Raw genomic sequence first — 21,595 nt, forward strand, 5'->3', positions numbered from 1 at the left:
TAAGATAGTTTATTACATAAGGAAAATATAGCTAGGTTTGGTTATTAGTTTAATATTTATTTAAATCTCATTCAGAAAAGCCTTAATAAAATGTTGCTTTTAAAATGAAATTTTATTGATGTTCTGTAGTTCCTTTGATATGATAATAATAAATTTATTGCAAAAGAATAATTACTATATATAATAAAGACAAATATTTTCTGAAGTTTTTTAAATATATATAAAAAGAAAACCAAATTTAAAGGAAAATACTAAGATATATAGTGAAATGGCACTTATTTTTATTATTTGAAATATTATTTTGGCACTTCTTTCTTACCATAATGGTGATGAGAACTGGCCTCCAGCGGTGCCAGCTGCAGGGCTCTTTTGAACCAAGACTCCGCCTCAGCCAGGCGGCTGCCCTGTAATTTCAATCAAATATTATTACATTATTATCCAGATTGGATTTCCCACACTTACATTCCTGGCCAGCGTCTGGCCAAAGGTCACATATGCTGCTCCCTGCTCCGGTTGCAATTGCAGGGCCAATCTCTGCTGGTGCTCAGCCTCATCCCAATCCTGCAGCTCGGCGAGGATTTCACCGAGACGCAGATGCAGCACTGCCCTCTGCTTGTGAGCCATCAAAGCCAGAGCTTTTAGGGATTCCCTGAGTATCGATGCAGCTTCCTGAAGCCTTCCCTCGGAGCGGTAGAGGACACTCAGTTGCAGGTAGCAGGTGTGGCGGGCCTCCTCGTGAGCCCCTCGATCCCGAACCCCAATCCCCTCCAGGCGAGCTCCAGTTCGCAGCACCGAGATGGCTTCTCGCCGATGGTGGCCCAGGGCGACCAGGGATGTGCCCAGATTCAAATACGCCACCGCCAGTTGGGGACGCAATCCGATGGCCCGGCGGAAGCATGGAACGGCTAAACTGAAGTTGTGCTGCTTCTGGTGCACCACGCCCCTGAGAGTGACAAAAGAAGAGGGTTTTTCTATTTATAATATGCACATATAAATATTCATAAATTATTATGATTATTTTAATATAAATTCTATGTTGATTTGAGAGATTCCCCTTAAGTGTTTTCTTCTTCATTTCTAGAGCATATATTTTAAACATTCCAAAACATATTACAAACTTAATTTAAAGTCATTCCATATTTCTTTGGCACTTGAATTCCCCGGGTATTGCACTTTTAGGAGCACTCTTCATAGTTTTTTGCTCTTCACCCAGAAGAAATCATACAAAAAACTTGTTTAAAAAATGCGAGAAATGGAAAAAGGGAAGCCCAGGAAAAGTTAAGTTACTTAACTTGAGGGATGCAGCCTCCAAGAGTGTTGGGAGTAAATTAACTTGGCGTTTGCTTGGCTGCGGTTTCCACAGGCTAATTGCGAAACGCTGACCTTCTCGTTGATTTCGGCCGACTTCATTTAATCAACGGCCAGCCCTTTGAAACCTCCAACTGAATCGCCCCATCTCGGTCCATATTTGCCGTCCCAGTCCACAAACAAATATCCCGCACATATGCATACGTACATCAGTTGTCGTCTGGCGGCGGTTGTCCCTACAAACCCGGATGTCTGAGGGCTCCGAAATATAAACAACACAAAGTTTCGCCGGATCGTATGCATGGATAAGTGATTCTAAATAAAGGCAGCGTTTTGTTTGCAGCATTCCAAAAGAATGTAACGTTGCAAAACAGTGCCAAATAAACCCGAGACCAGATTGCTCCTGCAAACCAGCCACATCTGCAGCGGCAACAAAATAATTCAAACAAAACAGCGAGCTCTGAAATTTTGTGTTGAGTAGCGACAAGCTATAAAATCAACAAGAGGGTGGATTGAAAAGATCAAAAATTTACACAAGAAATGTATGTGTGCCTCAATAAAACATTATATTAAATTAAAAAGCTTTACAATTCTAAAATTCTAATAAAAAATCTAGAAAACCCTCACAGCAATAAAAATATGACTCACCTGTGAGTAAACAACAATTTAAATTTTTAGTTAGGAATATGATATTTAAGTTATGTATGTTTTGTAATGCAATAAAAATATAACAAATGTCAAAACAAATTTAAAAGCATTCCTATTCACCAAATATAAAAATAATATTATTTTTAGAAATACAATTTATGTCCTTAAAATAAACTAAAAAAAAAAAGATTCCTTATTAGTCCTCTACATTACTGTTGACTTTGTCCAGTAAAGCAAAAAACAAACCCTTTAAAAAAAGCTGAAAAAATCTGCATTGTCAGACCGTGATGACTTTTAATAAAAAGACTTTTTCCCATGCTACCCCAGTTTTATTTAAAAAATTTGCATATCGAACCCCTGGCATTTGCCGATTAGCTTTTTAACCAGAAACTCTGGAGTGGGTGTGAGCAAACTTTTCAATGAACACTCGCATATGCCCGCCGCATCCAAAGCTGAATTTGTTTAAATTTTATTTTCGAATGAGCAGCCATTCGACATTCCATGTTGAAAATCCCTCGTTGCCCACAATTTCATTCCACCCCCTCTAAAAAAAGGGGGTAGTATTGGGGGGTGAAAATAAAACAACCCAAAAAGAGAGCCAAGTGAATGCATGCGAATTGCAACCGAACAACGCATGGATTTGCTCAACTGAATATTGAGTATTCTATTTTATACTATTCCATTTCGGGGGCCAAAAGAAAAACAAGCCATGTTGTTCTATTTATTTTGATGTTTTTCCCTTTCCTTTCTTTTTTTTTGCATTATTTTTTTCTTTGTGCAGGTAAGCAAACAGCAACTGAACGAAAATAAAACGAGCAGAAAGAGTGAAAACGAGAAATCGAATTATACAGCTCAGTGATTTTTTGGTTTTGGTGTTTGGTTGCCTGTTACTTTTGACTTCCCACCTCCGTTGGTGGCATCACTGGCACCACTGCCATCACTATCCACCCCCCTGAACGTATCCTTTTCTGTGGCACTTGCAGCTAAAAATCAGAGCAGCCTCGCTCGGCACAAGAGCACAACAAATCCCCGACAGTTGACTGGCGCGGCAGCAAGGAGCAACAGGATCCATCGTCGGATGGATGCTTTATGTTCCGGCAGTTGGAATGGTGGATATGGGGGGTGGCTGGGAAGGTGGCACGTGGCAGGAACTGAAAATCCGTAGCCACAGGGCACAAGGTGCCGGCTAGAGATATTCCGGCTATTGATGGCTTACGAGTAAATAATGTACAAACAGCTGCTTATCCGCGACGCACTGGCACCCCGGAGCTCAAGACCTGGGTGGTTTGCTCCAACTTAATGGGTGGTCCTCGGGGTCGGGGGGCACCTGGCATTGATTTTCGATTAGAAAGCGGAAGTTCTGACACACCACCCATAAGCCATAACAATTTCACAGCTTGGCAAGCTCTTAAAGCTTTCATAATGTAAATGTTTCAATCTCCTGCTCTGACTTTTAGATTAGCTAGATGCACTCTGGGCAAGATTATTGCTCCAAAGGCCGTAACTCTAAGTCGAAAGAGGTTTGAAATCATTTTAAATTGTGTCTGAAAGTATGCAACAATATACTTTGAGCACGGATATCCAATCGTTTCATTTCGAGCCATAAAACACTGCATACTTTTTGGGATTTGTTTAATTTGCGAGAAAGATACTATTTAATGAAAAAGTTGTTGGTTTTAGAATGTTTGTTAATTCTGTTTTTTTTTATTTAATTAACATCTTTATTTAATATAATCCAGGAACAGATCTAATTAAAGCCTTTAACCTAAATGTTTTCTTAAGTAAATAATCTCTTAATTATAAATTATAATTAGTTTTCAACTTGGTATATAGGAGTAGATCAAATTACGACTAGTTTCAAGTAAATAATATATTCATATTAGTCTCTTAGGAGCAGCCCAAAATGTCTTCTTTTGAGCCTGCGAATTGGGATAGCCCCCTGTAATCTCCGGGCTAGACGATTACGGTGGGCAGTTAGACGGTCGTTGTACCTGCTTGAGAAGAACGATATTTGGTCTTCAACAAGACTCAGGTTTAGGTCATTGTGAAGCGTTTGGCCGCTAACGAACCACTCACAGCCAGTGATTTGTCTTAATGTTTTGTTCTGGACGGTTTGGAAACGTTTTCGGTGGGACGCAGCCGCCACTCCCCAAATTTGGATTCCATATCTCCAAGTTGGTGCGATGATTTGTTGATAAATGTGCCGCTTGCATCTTAGAGATAGTTTGCTTTTCTTGTTTAGCATCCAGAATAATTGGTTCCGCTTTAGGTTGCACATTTTGACGACTCTGGCAATATGTTCTCGGAAGGTTAGGCGTTTGTCCAGTGTGAGGCCTAGGTATTTCGCCTTAGTCGCTTGCTCTATGTCCACATTATTAATGTGGACCACCGGAGTTGTTTTTCGGCGTAACGTAAAGCAAACGTTTACGCATTTGCTTTCGTTGATTTTGATATTGTTAATTCTGTAGTTTTTATAATGAAACATATCTATACTGGTAATTCCAGAACCCTTCTTTTAGTAGCACTTCCCTTCGTTTTCGATTTTTGCATAGCGTAACTAAGAGGGAGGCCATGGAAAAGAGGATGCTCCATCTGCATTTTGCAAGTGGACAGGGCAAAAATTCAATCAGACAACTTTTCGATAAGCTGCAAAGGCAACGCAGGCTTTTGGGCTGGCAAAGTGGGCGGGAAAAGCGTTTTAATACTTTCCACGGCACTAAAACTGAAATCTCCGCCCGGGCTTCCCACCACTTTGGACTTGGTCAGAGGCCAATGTGCCAGCGGCTAGGGATTCACCCACTGAGTTCCCCAACGTTCGTGTCTCGTGTATCGTTTTGAGCCAAGTTAATAACCTGCAGGCTAGCGAAGCCTTAGCAGTTATGAAGTTCGCGCTTTGCTTTTATGTCATTGACATTATTTGAAATTTTATCTAAGCCGTCAACAGTTATACTTTGTTTCTTCTCCCTCCTTGGCTTTTTCATATTTTTTACAGGGGACTTTGCCGAGGATTATAGGGGGTATTGTGATGCGGCTGGAGAATCTGCCCCGAGGACTTGTTACCAATTAGGTAAGGATAAGTAAATGGATTCGAGCTAGTAATAAGGGTTGTCAAATGGATTTAAAGTGCTTAAGTAAATTTAAATTAACACTGCCGTATTTGTAAAAGGTAGTTGAATTTTTATTCAGCTTGGGTTTTCTTTTATACAAATTCGCTGACTGTAAATTTAACAACTTTCTGGTTTATTCTTTCATTTATAAATCTGTTAAGCTTATGTTTGATTGAGCAGTAATTGACATACATTTTAGCTAGTACATTAAGTTAGCCATATAAAAAGTACACTTCTTGTTGAAAATAATCGTCGATATGAGCATTAATGTAACAGTCTGCCATAAGCCGATAATCCGCTCATATATAAACAAATCCACACAAGTAAGCAGTTTAAGGATTCCTTTTTTTGGAGCCATCAACGTTCTGGTTAAATATTTATTTAAATGAGGAAAAACGGAATTACCGGCTGTTGGGCTTCCATGGAAACAAAGCGCTTAATACACTCACGAGGTTAAATGCCTCACTGCATTGAAATATTTTTCCCCCACCAGTTTTCCATAGTTTTAGCATTCACTTTTCCGGAACGAAGGCAATTCGGCGGAGAACGATTATGGCATTCATGAATGAGGTAGAAGATCTCGGTTCCCCAGATGCTGCCATTGTCCGTGGTTCTCGGGAGTTCTCAGCAATTATTTGTATTGGGCTTGGGCTGCTGCTCGGCAGCTCTTTTCCCCAGGCGGGGAAATGCGGGAAAACGGGGGAAAGCTGGAAAAATGACTTGGCAAGCAAGCGAAAAGGGATTTACCTACAATTTGCCAAAGAAGCAAAGCGAAAGGATTTATTCCGTGCGTCTTTTGCTCTCCTTTTTTGGAGCGTAAAGCCTATTATGTCAAACACAATAATCAACAACAAGCGGCAAGGCGACAGCAGCACCAGCAGCAGCAACAGCAACAGCGACAGCAGCAACAATGGTGACAACAGGGCGTATGAGCAACGGCTGCTTGCGAGTCCCTGCAAGGACATGCGGCGATTTTGGGGCGAGTGCAAGGAAAGCAGGGAGTCTGAGGAGCGGCCGGCAGTGGAAATGACGTCCTGCATATTCAAAAGGAGTGGAGCAGTCAGCTCGCCAATTCCACAGTGGTTAAGGCGGAAAATGCAAAAAGGACTGGAAGGAATATTATTAAAAAATCTGCTTTAAAAAAAAGTAAGTACTAAAATAAAAAGAAACTATAATAAAAATAAAATGTAATTTTAAGTGTCTTAAAGTATGCAGTAAAAAAATAATAGTCATCATTATGCACGAATTCTTTGTAATTCTGCGTTTAAAATATATCGCTGCATACTTTTAGGAATATGGAATAATATATATTTTAAAAGGATTTTTAAAACTCAGGTGATTTGAGTACAATGATACTATCCCAATGCACCAATTCGGATTCAGAGCCGGCCACAGTACGATTGAGCAATTGCACCGTGTAGTCAATCACATCCTGAAGGCCTACGACAATAAAGAATACTGCAACGGCATCTTTCTTGACATACAACAGGCATTTGATAGAGTTTGGATCCCGGGACTACTAGCCAAAGTCAAAACAGCGCTGCCAGCCAACCTGTTTAAGCTCATCAGATCGTTTCTCACAAACAGAGATTTTTGCGTCCAGTCCAGAGACGCAATCTCTGCAAATGTTGCCATTACAGCTGGCGTTCCCCAAGGAAGCGTCTTAGGACCGCTACTGTACTCCATCTTTACAGCAGACATCCCCAAGCCAAGCTATGAAGAAATGACCTACGACAACAGCAAAATGCTGCTGGCCAGCTTCGCTGACGACGTCTGCTTTCTCAGCTCCTCGAACAGTGAGACCGAGTCTTCACAAACGCTGCAAACCTACCTCAACGAATTCGAGAAATGGGCCACGGCGAACAATATCAAAATCAACGAAAGCAAATGCGTAAACGTTTGCTTTACGTTACGCCGAAAAACAACTCCGGTGGTCCACATTAATAATGTGGACATAGAGCAAGCGACTAAGGCGAAATACCTAGGCCTCACACTGGACAAACGCCTAACCTTCCGAGAACATATTGCCAGAGTCGTCAAAATGTGCAACCTAAAGCGGAACCAATTATTCTGGATGCTAAACAAGAAAAGCAAACTATCTCTAAGATGCAAGCGGCACATTTATCAACAAATCATCGCACCAACTTGGAGATATGGAATCCAAATTTGGGGAGTGGCGGCTGCGTCCCACCGAAAACGTTTCCAAACCGTCCAGAACAAAACATTAAGACAAATCACTGGCTGTGAGTGGTTCGTTAGCGGCCAAACGCTTCACAATGACCTAAACCTGAGTCTTGTTGAAGACCAAATATCGTTCTTCTCAAGCAGGTACAACGACCGTCTAACTGCCCACCGTAATCGTCTAGCCCGGAGATTACAGGGGGCTATCCCAATTCGCAGGCTCAAAAGAAGACATTTTGGGCTGCTCCTAAGAGACTAATATGAATATATTATTTACTTGAAACTAGTCGTAATTTGATCTACTCCTATATACCAAGTTGAAAACTAATTATAATTTATAATTAAGAGATTATTTACTTAAGAAAACATTTAGGTTAAAGGCTTTAATTAGATCTGTTCCTGGATTATATTAAATAAAGATGTTAATTAAAAAAAAGGTGATTTGAGTGGCTTCTTGAAATTAGTCAGAAGTGACAGTCAAAATGTGCAACCTAAAGCGGAACCAATTATTCTGGATGCTAAACAAGAAAAGCAAACTATCTCTAAGATGCAAGCGGCACATTTATCAACAAATCATCGCACCAACTTGGAGATATGGAATCCAAATTTGGGGAGTGGCGGCTGCGTCCCACCGAAAACGTTTCCAAACCGTCCAGAACAAAACATTAAGACAAATCACTGGCTGTGAGTGGTTCGTTAGCGGCCAAACGCTTCACAATGACCTAAACCTGAGTCTTGTTGAAGACCAAATATCGTTCTTCTCAAGCAGGTACAACGACCGTCTAACTGCCCACCGTAATCATCTAGCCCGGAGATTACAGGGGGCTATCCCAATTCGCAGGCTCAAAAGAAGACATTTTGGGCTGCTCCTAAGAGACTAATATGAATATATTATTTACTTGAAACTAGTCGTAATTTGATCTACTCCTATATACCAAGTTGAAAACTAATTATAATTTATAATTAAGAGATTATTTACTTAAGAAAACATTTAGGTTAAAGGCTTTAATTAGATCTGTTCCTGGATTATATTAAATAAAGATGTTAATTAAAAAAAAAAAAAAAAAAAAAAGAAGTGACTAGTCATTTCTGTTGAACACATTTTACCAGTTTTAAGGATTTCTTAATCCATGAACTAAAATAAAGAAAGTAAATATCTTAGTGATAATCAGCAATCCAGATAAAATTTCCACTGCTAGACAAACATTCTTAATATCGATAATTTTTGTCAGTTAAGATGGGTCAGCATCATTGATGGCCATGCTAATTGAATTCTCTCCATTACAGCACATATTTTCTGAGAAGCATTTCCGCTTTTCTGCCCAGGGTGTCCTTCGATGGGGCGTCGAGAGCTATTCGTTAAGCGTTGGCATGTTTGCGCTTCTCTCGTAATGCATAGCACTGCCCTGCAGTACCCCAGGGGAACCCCCCCTCGGAAAAATCCAGTGAAAATCCCAGGGGAAAGTGGGGACGAGGAAGTCCGGGCCCAGCGTTCTCAGTTGGCGGTCGCCGTTAGCGCCGTTGCAACGAGTAAATTGCACTATGTCTATCCAAAGCTGGCTCCGAGTGTGTGTATGTCCAAAGTAGAAGAGTCGTTGGCCTCGGAAAATGCGGAAAAAGGGTAGGGGAAAACGGCTGGAAAATGCGGGGGATAAGCAGGATGCCAACGTCATGCGTCAGCAGTTTTATTTTCTCATATTGTTCCATCAAGTGCAGCTTGTAAGCAGAAATGCCAATTTCTCCTCTGTTACTATTTTTCCATTCTCAGTCTCAGTCTCATTCCCATTCAAAATCCCATTGAAATCGTAGATATGTTATGGCTGTTATTCTTGTGTAGGACATTATATATGTCCTGGCTTTTGTTTATCTATTGTGTTAGACAAGCGAAATGGATTCACAATGCCAAGGAATGCAATTCTAGCAGCTGCTGCTTTATTGCATTGATGTACGCTTGATGTACGTGATTGTCTTTGGGGATAAAAGATCGCAGACGAAACAGATTAAACCCATTTTTGTATAATTTTGGGCAGCTCAATGGAAAATTACTTAAGGAAGTAATGCTTAGAAGCCACATGAAACAACTTGACTATAAAATGATTTATAAAGACGCCTAAAAGTATGCAAGGAAATTAAAAAACTTAAATTTCCGTATACAAAATAAATTGTTGCCTGCTTTTAGACACCTTAGTAAGGGTTTTTTCATTTTTCTTTTTTTAATTTTAAGTGGGGCTATCCCAATTCGCAGGCTCAAAAGAAGACATTTTGGGCTGCTCCTAAGAGACTAATATGAATATATTATTTACTTGAAACTAGTCGTAATTTGATCTACTCCTATATACCAAGTTGAAAACTAATTATAATTTATAATTAAGAGATTATTTACTTAAGAAAACATTTAGGTTAAAGGCTTTAATTAGATCTGTTCCTGGATTATATTAAATAAAGATGTTAATTAAATAAAAAAAAAAAAAAAAAAAAATGATTTATAAAGACGCCTAAAAGTATGCAAGGAAATTAAAAAACTTAAATTTCCGTATACAAAATAAATTGTTTCCTGCTTTTAGACACCTTAGTAAGGGTTTTTTCATTTTTCTTTTTTTTAATTTTAAGTGAGTAATTATAAATGCAGTTATGATTCCAAAATAATAACACCAAATAATCTTAACCAACATTCTCTCCGCAAATATTGCGATAAGCTCAATCTAAACCTCCTTGGCTTCCATTTAAATGGAGCATGTGGCTCCAAATGCAAGTTGCAAATCCATGTGTACTTAACAACCGGCCAGCCATTCCGAGTATCTCGAAGAATCTGAGTTTCCCTCGAAAACCTATTCAGTTTTGGCCTAATTAACAGCATATCTGCAGGGGATTAGGGTGCGCAATGGTCCTTGCATTCATTTCAGTCGTATTGTTTCAAAGGTTCCGTTGGTCCCGTAGAGCCCCTTACAAAGGTACAAAAGGAGTTGGTACAAGAGGCAACAAAAAAGAGGAGAAGGAGGCTGGCCAGGGGGCGTGGCCGTGGGCTGTGGGGGGGGCAAAAAACTGAAACCAGCAGCTATTTGCTGTTGATGGCTGCCGAGTGCATGCAAATTGCCATCCAAAAGATGCAAAACATGTGCCCTCTGCGCTGGAGCTAAAGTTTCTGACCGAGTTGATTTGTATGCGCGATGCATCTGGGCAGTCCTCACCGCCCAGCCACCCACTTCCTCCTCCTTTTTTGTCGCTTTTTTCTCAGATGTTGTCCGAACGTTTTTGCTGGCGCAAACGGAAGGCAGAACAGTGGAGCGACTACAGAAGCATCTGCCATTCGGCATTGAGGGCAGCTCCCTGAAAACCAAACCACCATCGCACCACCCAATGCCCAAGGTCGCGACAGCCATTCACTTTGAGCTTTTGAATTTTCGAAAAGGGCTGCCAGCAAAAAACTGACATCATTTTGTGGATTCACGTTTCATGTTGCACGGCTAAGGCGCGAGTTTCGCTTCGAATTGCAAAGGGTTTTCGGGGACCCTCACATGGTTGGTGGGCAGCGTTTACTCACAGATTAAAGTGAGCATCGGCCATGGTGGGCCGATGTCCTAGGGCCATCCGCAGAGCCAGTTCCGCCTCCTCGTATCTGCCCTGGGCGCTGAGGACGCTGCCCAGGTTGCCAAGTGCTGAAAGGGAAAATAACTACTATTTAGATTCAATACTTTTAAATATATTAACCATATTTAAACAAAAATTTAAACAAAATTTTTTGCAGTCAAAAATTAATTTAAAAATGGTAAAGTAAATAAAAAATATCTCAAAAGAATTCAATTTCAACAGCAAACTTTATAGCTATTTAGTCAAAATAGATAAAAACTCCTGAAAAGTAATAAAGCCACTCACCCTTCGGTGGATTCACGCTAATGGCGCTGCGAAATAGCTGCTCCTCGTCCCGCCAGTCCAAGTTGCGCCTGCTGGTGCGAAGGCCATGGACTCCAAGGAGCAGGCCCAGGCCGCAGAGGAGCATCATCCTGGAGCGCCTGGAGCCATGCGCCCGCTGCCAGAGACTACCGAAACCGAGGCCGAAGAGCAGACAATAGCCCACACTCGGCAGATAGAGCACCCTCTCGGCCATTACGAATCCCACGTAGAAGAGCAGATTGCTGGCGGGCAGGAATGGCAGCACCAGGAAGGCAATGCCCATGAAGGAAGCCGGCCAGGAGGTGCTTTTCGAGGAGGAGTCGGAGGTGGATGTCGTGGAACGATAGCTGGAGGCGGCTAGTTGATGGTGGCACTCGCAGGTGAGGCCCAGCCAGTTGTGGCAGCTATTGCCGCCCAATCGCCTCAGCAGCGGCAGGGAAATGTTCGCCACCTCCGCAAAGTCCATCGATGAGGTTGAACGGCGGAGTACGCAGCTCTTCCACAGCACGGCCAGCAAGGATCCGTAGAATCCAACGGTCAGGATATTTCGGACATCCCAAAGGGTCCTGATTCGCGGCACTGCCTCCATTCCCCAATCGAAGCTCAGGTCCTGTGGCCAGAGGAGCAGTCGAAAGTTGGCCACCGGCAGGTACAAGAAGGTGAGGAGCCTCGTCCAAAAGCAGGATTCATGGGCAGTCGGATTGTCGGCGGCCGAGAAGGCGGTCGAGGGGCGTGGCAGCAGGCTGAGGCGGCAGTACACTGCGCACAACAGGGTGAAACCCAAAATGGTAAGCGATCGGAGGCGGCGCTAGAAATTTAAAAACATTTAAAAAATGTTAGATTATTTGTAAAAAAAAATTAGTTTGAAGACTTTGAGTAATTTATGTACATTTATGTTTTTGTTATTATGTATATTTTTGTTTTTTATCTTATTTATTCATCAGATCGTTTCTCACAAACAGAGATTTTTGCGTCCAGTCCAGAGACGCAATCTCTGCAAATGTTGCCATTACAGCTGGCGTTCCCCAAGGAAGCGTCTTAGGACCGCTACTGTACTCCATCTTTACAGCAGACATCCCCAAGCCAAGCTATGAAGAAATGACCTACGACAACAGCAAAATGCTGCTGGCCAGCTTCGCTGATGACGTCTGCTTTTTCAGCTCCTCGAACAGTGAGACCGAGTCTTCACAAACGCTGCAAACCTACCTCAACGAATTCGAGAAATGGGCCACGGCGAACAATATCAAAATCAACGAAAGCAAATGCGTAAACGTTTGCTTTACGTTACGCCGAAAAACAACTCCGGTGGTCCACATTAATAATGTGGACATAGAGCAAGCGACTAAGGCGAAATACCTAGGCCTCACACTGGACAAACGCCTAACCTTCCGAGAACATATTGCCAGAGTCGTCAAAATGTGCAACCTAAAGCGGAACCAATTATTCTGGATGCTAAACAAGAAAAGCAAACTATCTCTAAGATGCAAGCGGCACATTTATCAACAAATCATCGCACCCACTTGGAGATATGGAATCCAAATTTGGGGAATGGCGGCTGCGTCCCACCGAAAACGTTTCCAAACCGTCCAGAACAAAACATTAAGACAAATCACTGGCTGTGAGTGGTTCGTTAGCGGCCAAACGCTTCACAATGACCTAAACCTGAGTCTTGTTGAAGACCAAATATCGTTCTTCTCAAGCAGGTACAACGACCGTCTAACTGCCCACCGTAATCGTCTAGCCCGGAGATTACAGGGGGCTATCCCAATTCGCAGGCTCAAAAGAAGACATTTTGGGCTGCTCCTAAGAGACTAATATGAATATATTATTTACTTGAAACTAGTCGTAATTTGATCTACTCCTATATACCAAGTTGAAAACTAATTATAATTTATAATTAAGAGATTATTTACTTAAGAAAACATTTAGGTTAAAGGCTTTAATTAGATCTGTTCCTGGATTATATTAAATAAAGATGTTAATTAAATTAAAAAAAATATCTTATTTATAAACATAATTTAAATTACATATTTAAGGGGTACATATAAAAAAATATTATAAATTAGAGAAAAAGAAAACCTATAAATTATAAAAATACTTTTTCATAAAGGTATTTGATTCTTTATATGGAAATATCCTTACATATTTTAAAAACATAAAAACTTATAGGCTAATAATAACCCTATAGTTAAAGTTTTACTGTAAAACAAGCAAAATGAAAGAAAACCTTAGAAAATGGTTGAGTCACTCACGTTATCACTTTTCTCCCGTCCCACGGATGACAGGATGTCGCACAATCCGCACAGCAGCAGCCCCGTGATGGCCGTCTCCTTGCAGAGAAGTGCTGCCAGCGCCAGGATAATGGTGAGGACCAGGGATCCCCACTCCCGGCTCAGCATGTGCCGGCGGTAGGATAGGTAACTAAGTAGGTAGCACACACAGGCGGCCAAATCCGCCCTGCCCACCAATCCGGCCACCGCCTCCGTGTGGACGGGATGGACGGCGAAAAGAGCGCCGGCGGCCATGATTCCAATCCGGGTTGGGAGCAGAGTGCGCCCCACCAGGAACACCAGCCACGTGGCCACGCAGTGGAGCACTACGTTGACCAGGTGATAGCCCATGGGCGTCATTCCGCCGGCCAGGAAATTCAGCCGGAAGCTGAGCACGCATAGCGGTCGCCAGGAGCCGTGGGATCCACTGTCCACCAAGGGAGTGCCCCAAAAGTCGTTGCGCAGAAGATTCTCCAGGGGGCGAAGTCCCGTCACGTCTCCATTCGCCAGGATAGCGCGTCTGCAATGATGAAGGGGAAATCATAGCGATTTATGCCGGTACACTTATAAAAATATTTAAAAAATAATTCCATATGATTAGCCTTCCAACTAAGTACTACTAACACTTTGCTATATTTTTAGATTTAGTTTAATCGTTAATATAAAATATTGTTTATTTGTTTTTCGTTATGTTTATTTGTTCTTAAAAAACTCGTTAGGATTTTGTAATAATAAGCTATATTTAGTATTGATTTTATGAGGGTCGTTATGTCTTAAGTGTGCACGGCTCACATTTCATGGTTGAGGATGGGCAACAGCAACCTGTGGCACACCTGTCCAATTAATTAAAATGATTAATTGTTCAGCCAGGACCTGGTCTATCTCCTCATCTCTCGCACCTCCTAACTGTTCTACCAGTTCCCCAAAGTGGCCGGATCTCCTCAACTTGACTCCTTTCGTCTCGACTTTCCTGCAACACGAAATCGGAGAGTCCTGAATTCTATGGGACCACTTGTGCCTGCGCTCCTTGCTCTATTTATTCAGCTTTTACTTGGATTGGTTGGAACTCTGGGCTAGGGCATGTTGGTTATATAATGGTCTGTGTATAAATATATAAGAATTACGTTTTGAGTTTAAAGATAAATATGTTTATGTTTACGATTTAAAATATAATTGCATTATAAAACATTCTTAGCAACTTTTTATAAAATTTACCTCTTTAATGAAGGGTATTTTAAAGTCTTTCAAGTTGTATTATAGAATTTACATCTATTGGTTTGGTTGGAAATTCATATACGTTCTACACCCCATGTCAATGATATGCAAATAAAAGATACCATTTTAAGGAAGGGTATTAGTCCTTTTTATCTTCTCCTAGCAATTCCATGTTTGCCCATTTTTATTGTCCTTTTGTTTTTGCACTCGGCATAAATATTGTTAAAGTGCCAAGCGACAGTTGACTCGCCGGCCCCGCCCCTTCTGCCTAGCCACCGCCGCCCCTCGTCCTTGCTGTGCACTTGCGGCTTGATTAATTGCTGGCGTATTTTGTGCCTTTGTTGTAAAACACCACACACCGATACACCGGTGTGTATATCGCCGTACACCCATATCTGTGTACAAACAGGACCTGTGTCATTGTATGGTGGACGACGGGTCCTTGGTAATTGCCTCGCCGTTGTAGCGCTCCTTGTTGGCCTAATCGATTTGGCCGGCACAGTGGCTCCGGGTCAGGTGGCCATATAATCAGGGTTAGTTTGTTATCGGCGTTGTAGCTCCTGTTTGTGGAAATTTATAGAGGGCTCGCAATAATACCTTGGCCATTTTATGCATAATTAGTTTTTAGATGTAGCCAGTAAATGGCATTAATTTACTTTCCAACTTCACAAAGGGCTTTGCGTCCAGTTTTCAGGTCAATTTTGCATCAGTTTATCTATCAATGTCAACTTATTTGATGGCTTAAATTATTTCAAGGGGAAATAGATGGCATTATGAATTTCCTAATCAATTACTTGTGCTAAAGTTAAATGTTTAACTAAAATTATTTAAGCAGCAAATTTGGATAGTTCATTGTTGCAAAATAGACAAAGGTGTTATTATATTTACATTAAATATTTGCCCCTTAATGCCTGGCATATATCTGCAATATTTGTTTAAATATTTTATTAAAATTCCCTCGATTACACTCTCTTCAATTTTTATGAAAAGCCCAAGGTATCGTTTCACTTCTAAATGGTAAATTAAATTTCCGCTGCCTAAATAATGAACTTATGTTCGGAGATATTTATTTAAGCTTTTTTCATCCTCCAGCTGTAGTTTTAGGGTCTTTTGGGGTATACAAAAGTTCAAAGGTTGTGCCAACATATACATATACGCCCAGGCCTGGAGGCCGTTGCGAGGAAAGGCAGGGGAAAAAGTCCAAAGAAAAGTCAAATGCAAACACATAAGTTAGAGAGCATTTTGAATAAAAATTCGGTTTTCAATTTAATATTTTATTTATCATTCCAATTTGAAAGCCCTGGAATGGGTGACCGGAAATATGAATTGTGGCAAGGTTTATTGCACGTGAGTGAGTGTGTGGGTGCAGCTCTTTCAATGCCAGAATATGGTAATAAAAAAGGAAGGATGTGGTGGTGCTGGAAGGTGGTGCCGCAAATTGGGTTTACAAATTCGCCGCAGAGACGTGCCCAACTATAAGGCAGACTTATTGCCAAGGACCTGCGTTGGTGGTGCCTTTTCAGTGAGTGCTATGCGGGTGTGGGAGCCCACTCATCTACACTTCAATTTCAATTGGCATTCCGAAGTATCCAGTCCCACCCCGGCCCCGGCAGATCCCTTTAGTTTGCGCCAAAGCAGCCACAAAAATGTCGTCGAGAGCAAACAAATTCTTATCGGAAGAGCACAAAGCAAAAGCACAGAACGCAGATGAAGGAGATGCTAAGTTGGGAAATACACGCATGCTATGCACAATTGTGGGTGAAATAACATGGTAATTTATCTAGAAATTACCACTACAATATTCAGAACATAATTAAAAAAGTTAGTTTTTAATTGTAACTATTTAAAAAATGTTTATACATTTTTGTAGATGTATAAAAGTAGGCAGCAAATCAAGAAACGTCTACATTCGAACACAAAATAAATCGTTGCATACACATTTATAATTTATTTAAAATATTGTATGATTTTAGTGCACCTTCGAAGAGAAGATATTCTTATTGTGTACATCTCACAATTTCACTTTCCCTAATAATATAGCTAATTGGATCTCCTAGTTGATTCCTTTGATAGATTTCTTAATAAACGTGCCGTTAACAGTGCCGAGATGATCCTAGTCCTGTGACTGCTGCTGTTTCGGAGATCTGCCTTTGGGTAAATTCTGGGTGATGCGTGTACTATTTTGAGAGCTCTAAGCGTTTCCCCAGCCTTCCCGTATCAACATAAACGAACCGAAAATTGTTCTACGCCTCATTTGCAAGGCGGTGCCAAGGTACCGTTCAAATACTGAAAAGAAATTTCATTGCATACCTCGAGGCGGATGCACACAAAGCTTTCTATTTGCGGGTATTACGAACACAGGGGGGATGGGCTTAGCTCCGGACCCAGAAGGGTCTCGAAGTCAACCTCCTCGAAGTCAGCGTCAACATTATCGTCATCAGCAGAATTTCCGCAGTTCGCTTTTTTGTGCTTTATCATCGTAACTAGTGAATGAATAGCAATAGCAAGGCCAACAACCAAAACATCAACACCCCCCGACGGCGGAAGTGGCAACAACAACACGGTGAAGGGGTGGTGTTGGGGCTGTTGGTGGGTGTGGGTGTGTTGAGGGTGTGTTATAGGGGCGCGCAGAAGGAACAACAACAAAGGAAGGCTTCAAGCAGCTTACAAGTGCGGCATGTTGCTGCCGTTATCGTTCGCTTTTCACTCTCAACTCAAGCAGGAGGCCAGAGACAGGATCAGGATCCTGAAGAGGGACGGAGGAGCAGGAGCCAAGTCTCAGGCAATCGAGGAGGAACAGCCATCCGCAACACACACGGTGCACAGTGGTGTCGAAGGGTTAAAAAATGATATGAAAAGAAAAACTCTTGAATGAAATAAAAGTGAATCTTAGAATCTTTCTTAGTAAATGATAATATAAAAAATATTGCGATTAAAGACATTTTAAATTATTATTTATCTATTTAAAAATTTAATAAATTTTAAGATGCTAGAATTTTATAGAAAGTGAACGCAAATTTTCTTAAAATAAGTTCTTTAAAAAAGTAAGCGATTCTTTCAGCCCTGTCTACTAATTTTTTTACATCTCAAAGATACTTTTTATTATCAGTAAAAATCTATTTTATAATTACCTCAATATTCAAATTCGGTAAACCTTTTTTAGCCCTCTGCTCCACTGTGGGGCTCACATGGGCCGCACACAAAAGTACGGACAGCCAAACAGGACTGTGGTTGGCTTTTGTTGAAGACAATATATCATAGCATCAGCACCGAATGTGGACACCATTCTTGCCTTCCGTTCTGTGCCTGCCCTCCATTTTCCCCCGACCATTTTCCTGGCTACCCGCAACATTTGTATTTGTTGCTGCCGTTGTGCTTATGTAAAGTGAAAATTTTCGATTTTATATAGCTAGGTGTAGGTACAAGAGAAAAAAGAGCTCAGAATTCTGTTACTATGGTTGCAAACAAACACCCACTCAACCACCCATCCACATCACCCAGTCCACCCATCGCTTGTGAGGAGTGCCTAGCGTCCGGTGGTTGTGTGCCATCAAAATTACGTATACGTAACGTTGTTACTCCTGTTGTTGATTTTTTACAGCCGGTGTTGCTGTTGTTATTGTTGCCGCTGTCCTTTTAATACGGCACATAAATTATTGTAGACTGCAGATTGGGGGATGTTTGGCGAGGCTTTCTTTTTTTTGGGAAAATGAAAATATATCAAGTTGAAGGTGTGAATCGGATGACCAATAAAAGGAGGGCTATTTAAAGCTGCAAAATTATATTTTAAGTATTTGAGAAAATATATATACCTATGAAAGTTTATAAGTAATAAAGTACCGCCACCAATCACACATAATTGTAATCCATTAGTTCGCTTATTGGCCAACTTCTTGATCACCACACTTTATCAAAAAGTTTGCGAGCATTACTTATTAAAATCACATATCTCTCTTTAACAATTGCCAACAGCAGAGCCTCGAGCTTGCCTTGTGCCAAAATAATTTCTTCCCCTTCGCCAGGCCAAGCCATTGGTCTTTTTCCAGTTGATAGGAAACAAATTGAAGGGAATTCTGCCATTTAATAAATCATGTTTTGTCTGGCCCGGCTTGACAATAATAACTTGGGCTCGTGTGGTCACAGTGGCCATGTTGTGGGATCACCGCAGAGCATACGAAAGAACCGAACGATAGGTAGGCTCTGGCACTGGGAAAAAATCTTTTAAAAACGTTTTTTTATTAAGGTTTTGAAATCATTTAAAAATATGTTAAAGAGTATGCAACACAATATTTTAAAAAGGGGTGTTGTTGGGGGTTTGAAATCTTGTAATAATATGTCTAAAAGTATGCAGCAAAAAATAACATTGATTTTGGAATTAAGTTTTAACTTAACGTTTTAAATTTAAGAGGTTTATAATAATTTATGTTTTTAATATATTACATTGACAGTGGACATAAATTCATTATTTAGAAAGGATTTTTATTTGACGAATAAAATAACCGTTTTAGGTACTTATTTTTTGCAGAGTGCCTTTTTCTGACCCTGGTTCCGACTGGTGTTGGCAACTGCGTGAAAGTGACCGCAGGACCTTCCGCCCGAGCAGAAAACATAAACTGGCATACAACTTTCTGTGTGGCAAAAAGGGGAAGCTGAGTTACATAAGTTGCGTTTATTATTTGTCCGAATGCTGTGTGTGTGGCGGTAAGTTTTGCGCTTGTTTTCTGGACAGCACAAAATAACGAGCTACATCGGAGCTGAGCACTTTGTGCATAACTTGGCCAGCCCATTCTCATTCCTATACACCTACTCCTTTATGCCCCCCCGAACTCCTCCAGGACAATTGTTCGCCGGCATTGTAGTTGAAAGCGGGAGCCGAGCAGGAGTCACTTGTTTGCCGGAATGGTCAGAGAGCTCACCCGGGTTTGACTCCTGAATCCTGGCTGCAGAGCTAGACCATTGTACAGTGGTGGTGGCGGTGGTGGGGCAGGACCTGGGCGAGTCCTTGGGGAAATTCCTGTCCATTGTACATGACTTTTGATATTTATGGGTAATTTCGTTTGCGTTTGCAGCATTTCAATGCGGTCAGGTGAGTGCGAGAAAGAAGGAGACCGAAGTCCCAGCTCAGGGGCATAAATCAACATTTTGTTTTTTAATTTGCTCCATCGCCGTCTGACTCTGACAATGGCACTGGATCGGGTTCTGGGGTCTGGGATTCCCCGCGTTCATGGTATATCAACAATACCCAGGCGATAAGCCGGCAACTGGTCTGCTTCAAGTTTTACAATTAGGCGGGCCGAGAATTTATGATGGCGATTTTATCAAATAAATGGCGGCACTTGGCGCACAATTAATAATAAACTTTTGTATTTTTCGGTTGCCTTCTCTTTTTTTTTATTGTTCGGCGACAAAACGCTGCTCTCGGCCATCAGCGGAAAAGCCAAGGGACCAGGCTCCCAAACCAAGACAGACCAAACCAAGCCATTTACCTTCGTCAAGCTGCTGACATATGGAATTTTTAATTCGGTTAAATTTTTCTCACCTGTCATCGTAGACAAATCCAGCGTTAAGTGTGTTTAGGTACAGGACAAAAGCGAGTGCCGAGCAGCCGGCGAGTCCTGCGTAGTCCTTGTGGGAAAGAGTCGGTGACATGCTGCAATAGGGAGACAGACAGTGGGCCGGTGAGTCAGTCAGCCAGACAGAATATAAATATAAAAGTCGAGTGTCATAAAATATATGCTGAAATTCATTCTCGAAGCCCCCTCGTCCTTCTCAACCTGCAGCAACGGCAAGAACAAAGCACTTAATCCTCACGAAGGCAGGTCCTCCGACTCGTCCAGATGGGCCATTTTCCATTCTCTGCGGCATTTTCGTTATGACAACATTTACATATTTTCCTTTTTTATCCTGCCAATGTTGTTGTTGTTGTTATTTCTGCCGTTGCTGATGGCCTTAAGCACGATTTAATTACTTAATTTTTTCTTTGTGTAGCAAATTCAAGGTGAGCGGTGGGGGGCGGCAAGGAATTTTGGAAATTCTTTAAATACATTTAAAAGGAATTTTTCGAGTCTTACTTATTTGGTAAGGAACTCGAAAGCTGTCTGTTAAAATTTCAAAGGCTTAGATGCAAAAATATTTTTGGGAATATTTTAATTTTAAAGATAACTTATAAATTAACCAAACCATCGTCTTCGCACCAAAATGGCCAACTTTTAGAAATACCCCGCAAAGGTGCCTTTAATGTATGCTGTGATAAATATGAATTTATCGAATATCAGTCTTGACAAAATAGTGTTGCATTCTTTTGGCCACCTTTATAATTCACACTTACATTTACATTTATAAATATCCCTTCTAACTGCCCACCGTAATCGTCTAGCCCGGAGATTACAGGGGGCTATCCCAATTCGCAGGCTCAAAAGAAGACATTTTGGGCTGCTCCTAAGAGACTAATATGAATATATTATTTACTTGAAACTAGTCGTAATTTGATCTACTCCTATATACCAAGTTGAAAACTAATTATAATTTATAATTAAGAGATTATTTACTTAAGAAAACATTTAGGTTAAAGGCTTTAATTAGATCTGTTCCTGGATTATATTAAATAAAGATGTTAATTAAAAAAAAAAAAAAAAAAAAAAAAAAGATTAATTAAAAACAACAATGAAAAACAATTATTCAGCGCTTAAGCGTATTACTAACAAGACTAAGCGATTTGATAACACCATGATACCAGTTAATAAAAACCTAATTGCCTCTATATGAAACGCTTTCCCCAATAACCCACCTATTTTCGGCCATCGAGCCCCCATACAATCAGCAATCAAAACTGTTGAATGCAAACAAACCCTAATGCACATGCCTAATGATTATTGCCGCAGTGGAATGGATAAGCCTCGGCCGTACAAACATCGCCCATCATCCTCAACCTCATCATCATCATCATCGCTGCTGTAGTTCCATTCACTTTGGTCA

At 41.0% G+C, this 21,595-nt stretch overlaps 1 protein-coding gene across 2 annotated transcripts in view; it reads right to left on the reverse strand.

Moving 5' to 3' along the window:
- The window catches only part of LOC108027917 (protein O-mannosyl-transferase TMTC1), a 54,980-nt gene that overhangs the window by 476 nt on the left and 32,909 nt on the right, over nucleotides 1–21,595 (reverse strand). Inside the window, exons 3-8 of one of the 2 annotated variants that reach the window (XM_050885173.1) lie at nucleotides 20,160–20,270; nucleotides 13,388–13,925; nucleotides 11,118–11,943; nucleotides 10,786–10,900; nucleotides 463–943; nucleotides 320–404 (exon numbers count right to left, since the gene is read on the reverse strand). In XM_050885173.1, the coding sequence (XP_050741130.1) occupies nucleotides 320–404; nucleotides 463–943; nucleotides 10,786–10,900; nucleotides 11,118–11,943; nucleotides 13,388–13,925; nucleotides 20,160–20,270 (2,156 nt within the window). The remainder of the gene's footprint in view (nucleotides 1–319; nucleotides 405–462; nucleotides 944–10,785; nucleotides 10,901–11,117; nucleotides 11,944–13,387; nucleotides 13,926–20,159; nucleotides 20,271–21,595) is intronic. The other variant, XM_050885174.1, reaches the window with a different exon arrangement.

The sequence above is a fragment of the Drosophila biarmipes genome, chromosome 2L (genome assembly GCF_025231255.1).
Source record: "Drosophila biarmipes strain raj3 chromosome 2L, RU_DBia_V1.1, whole genome shotgun sequence".
In the NCBI taxonomy this organism is placed as follows: domain Eukaryota; kingdom Metazoa; phylum Arthropoda; class Insecta; order Diptera; family Drosophilidae; genus Drosophila; species Drosophila biarmipes.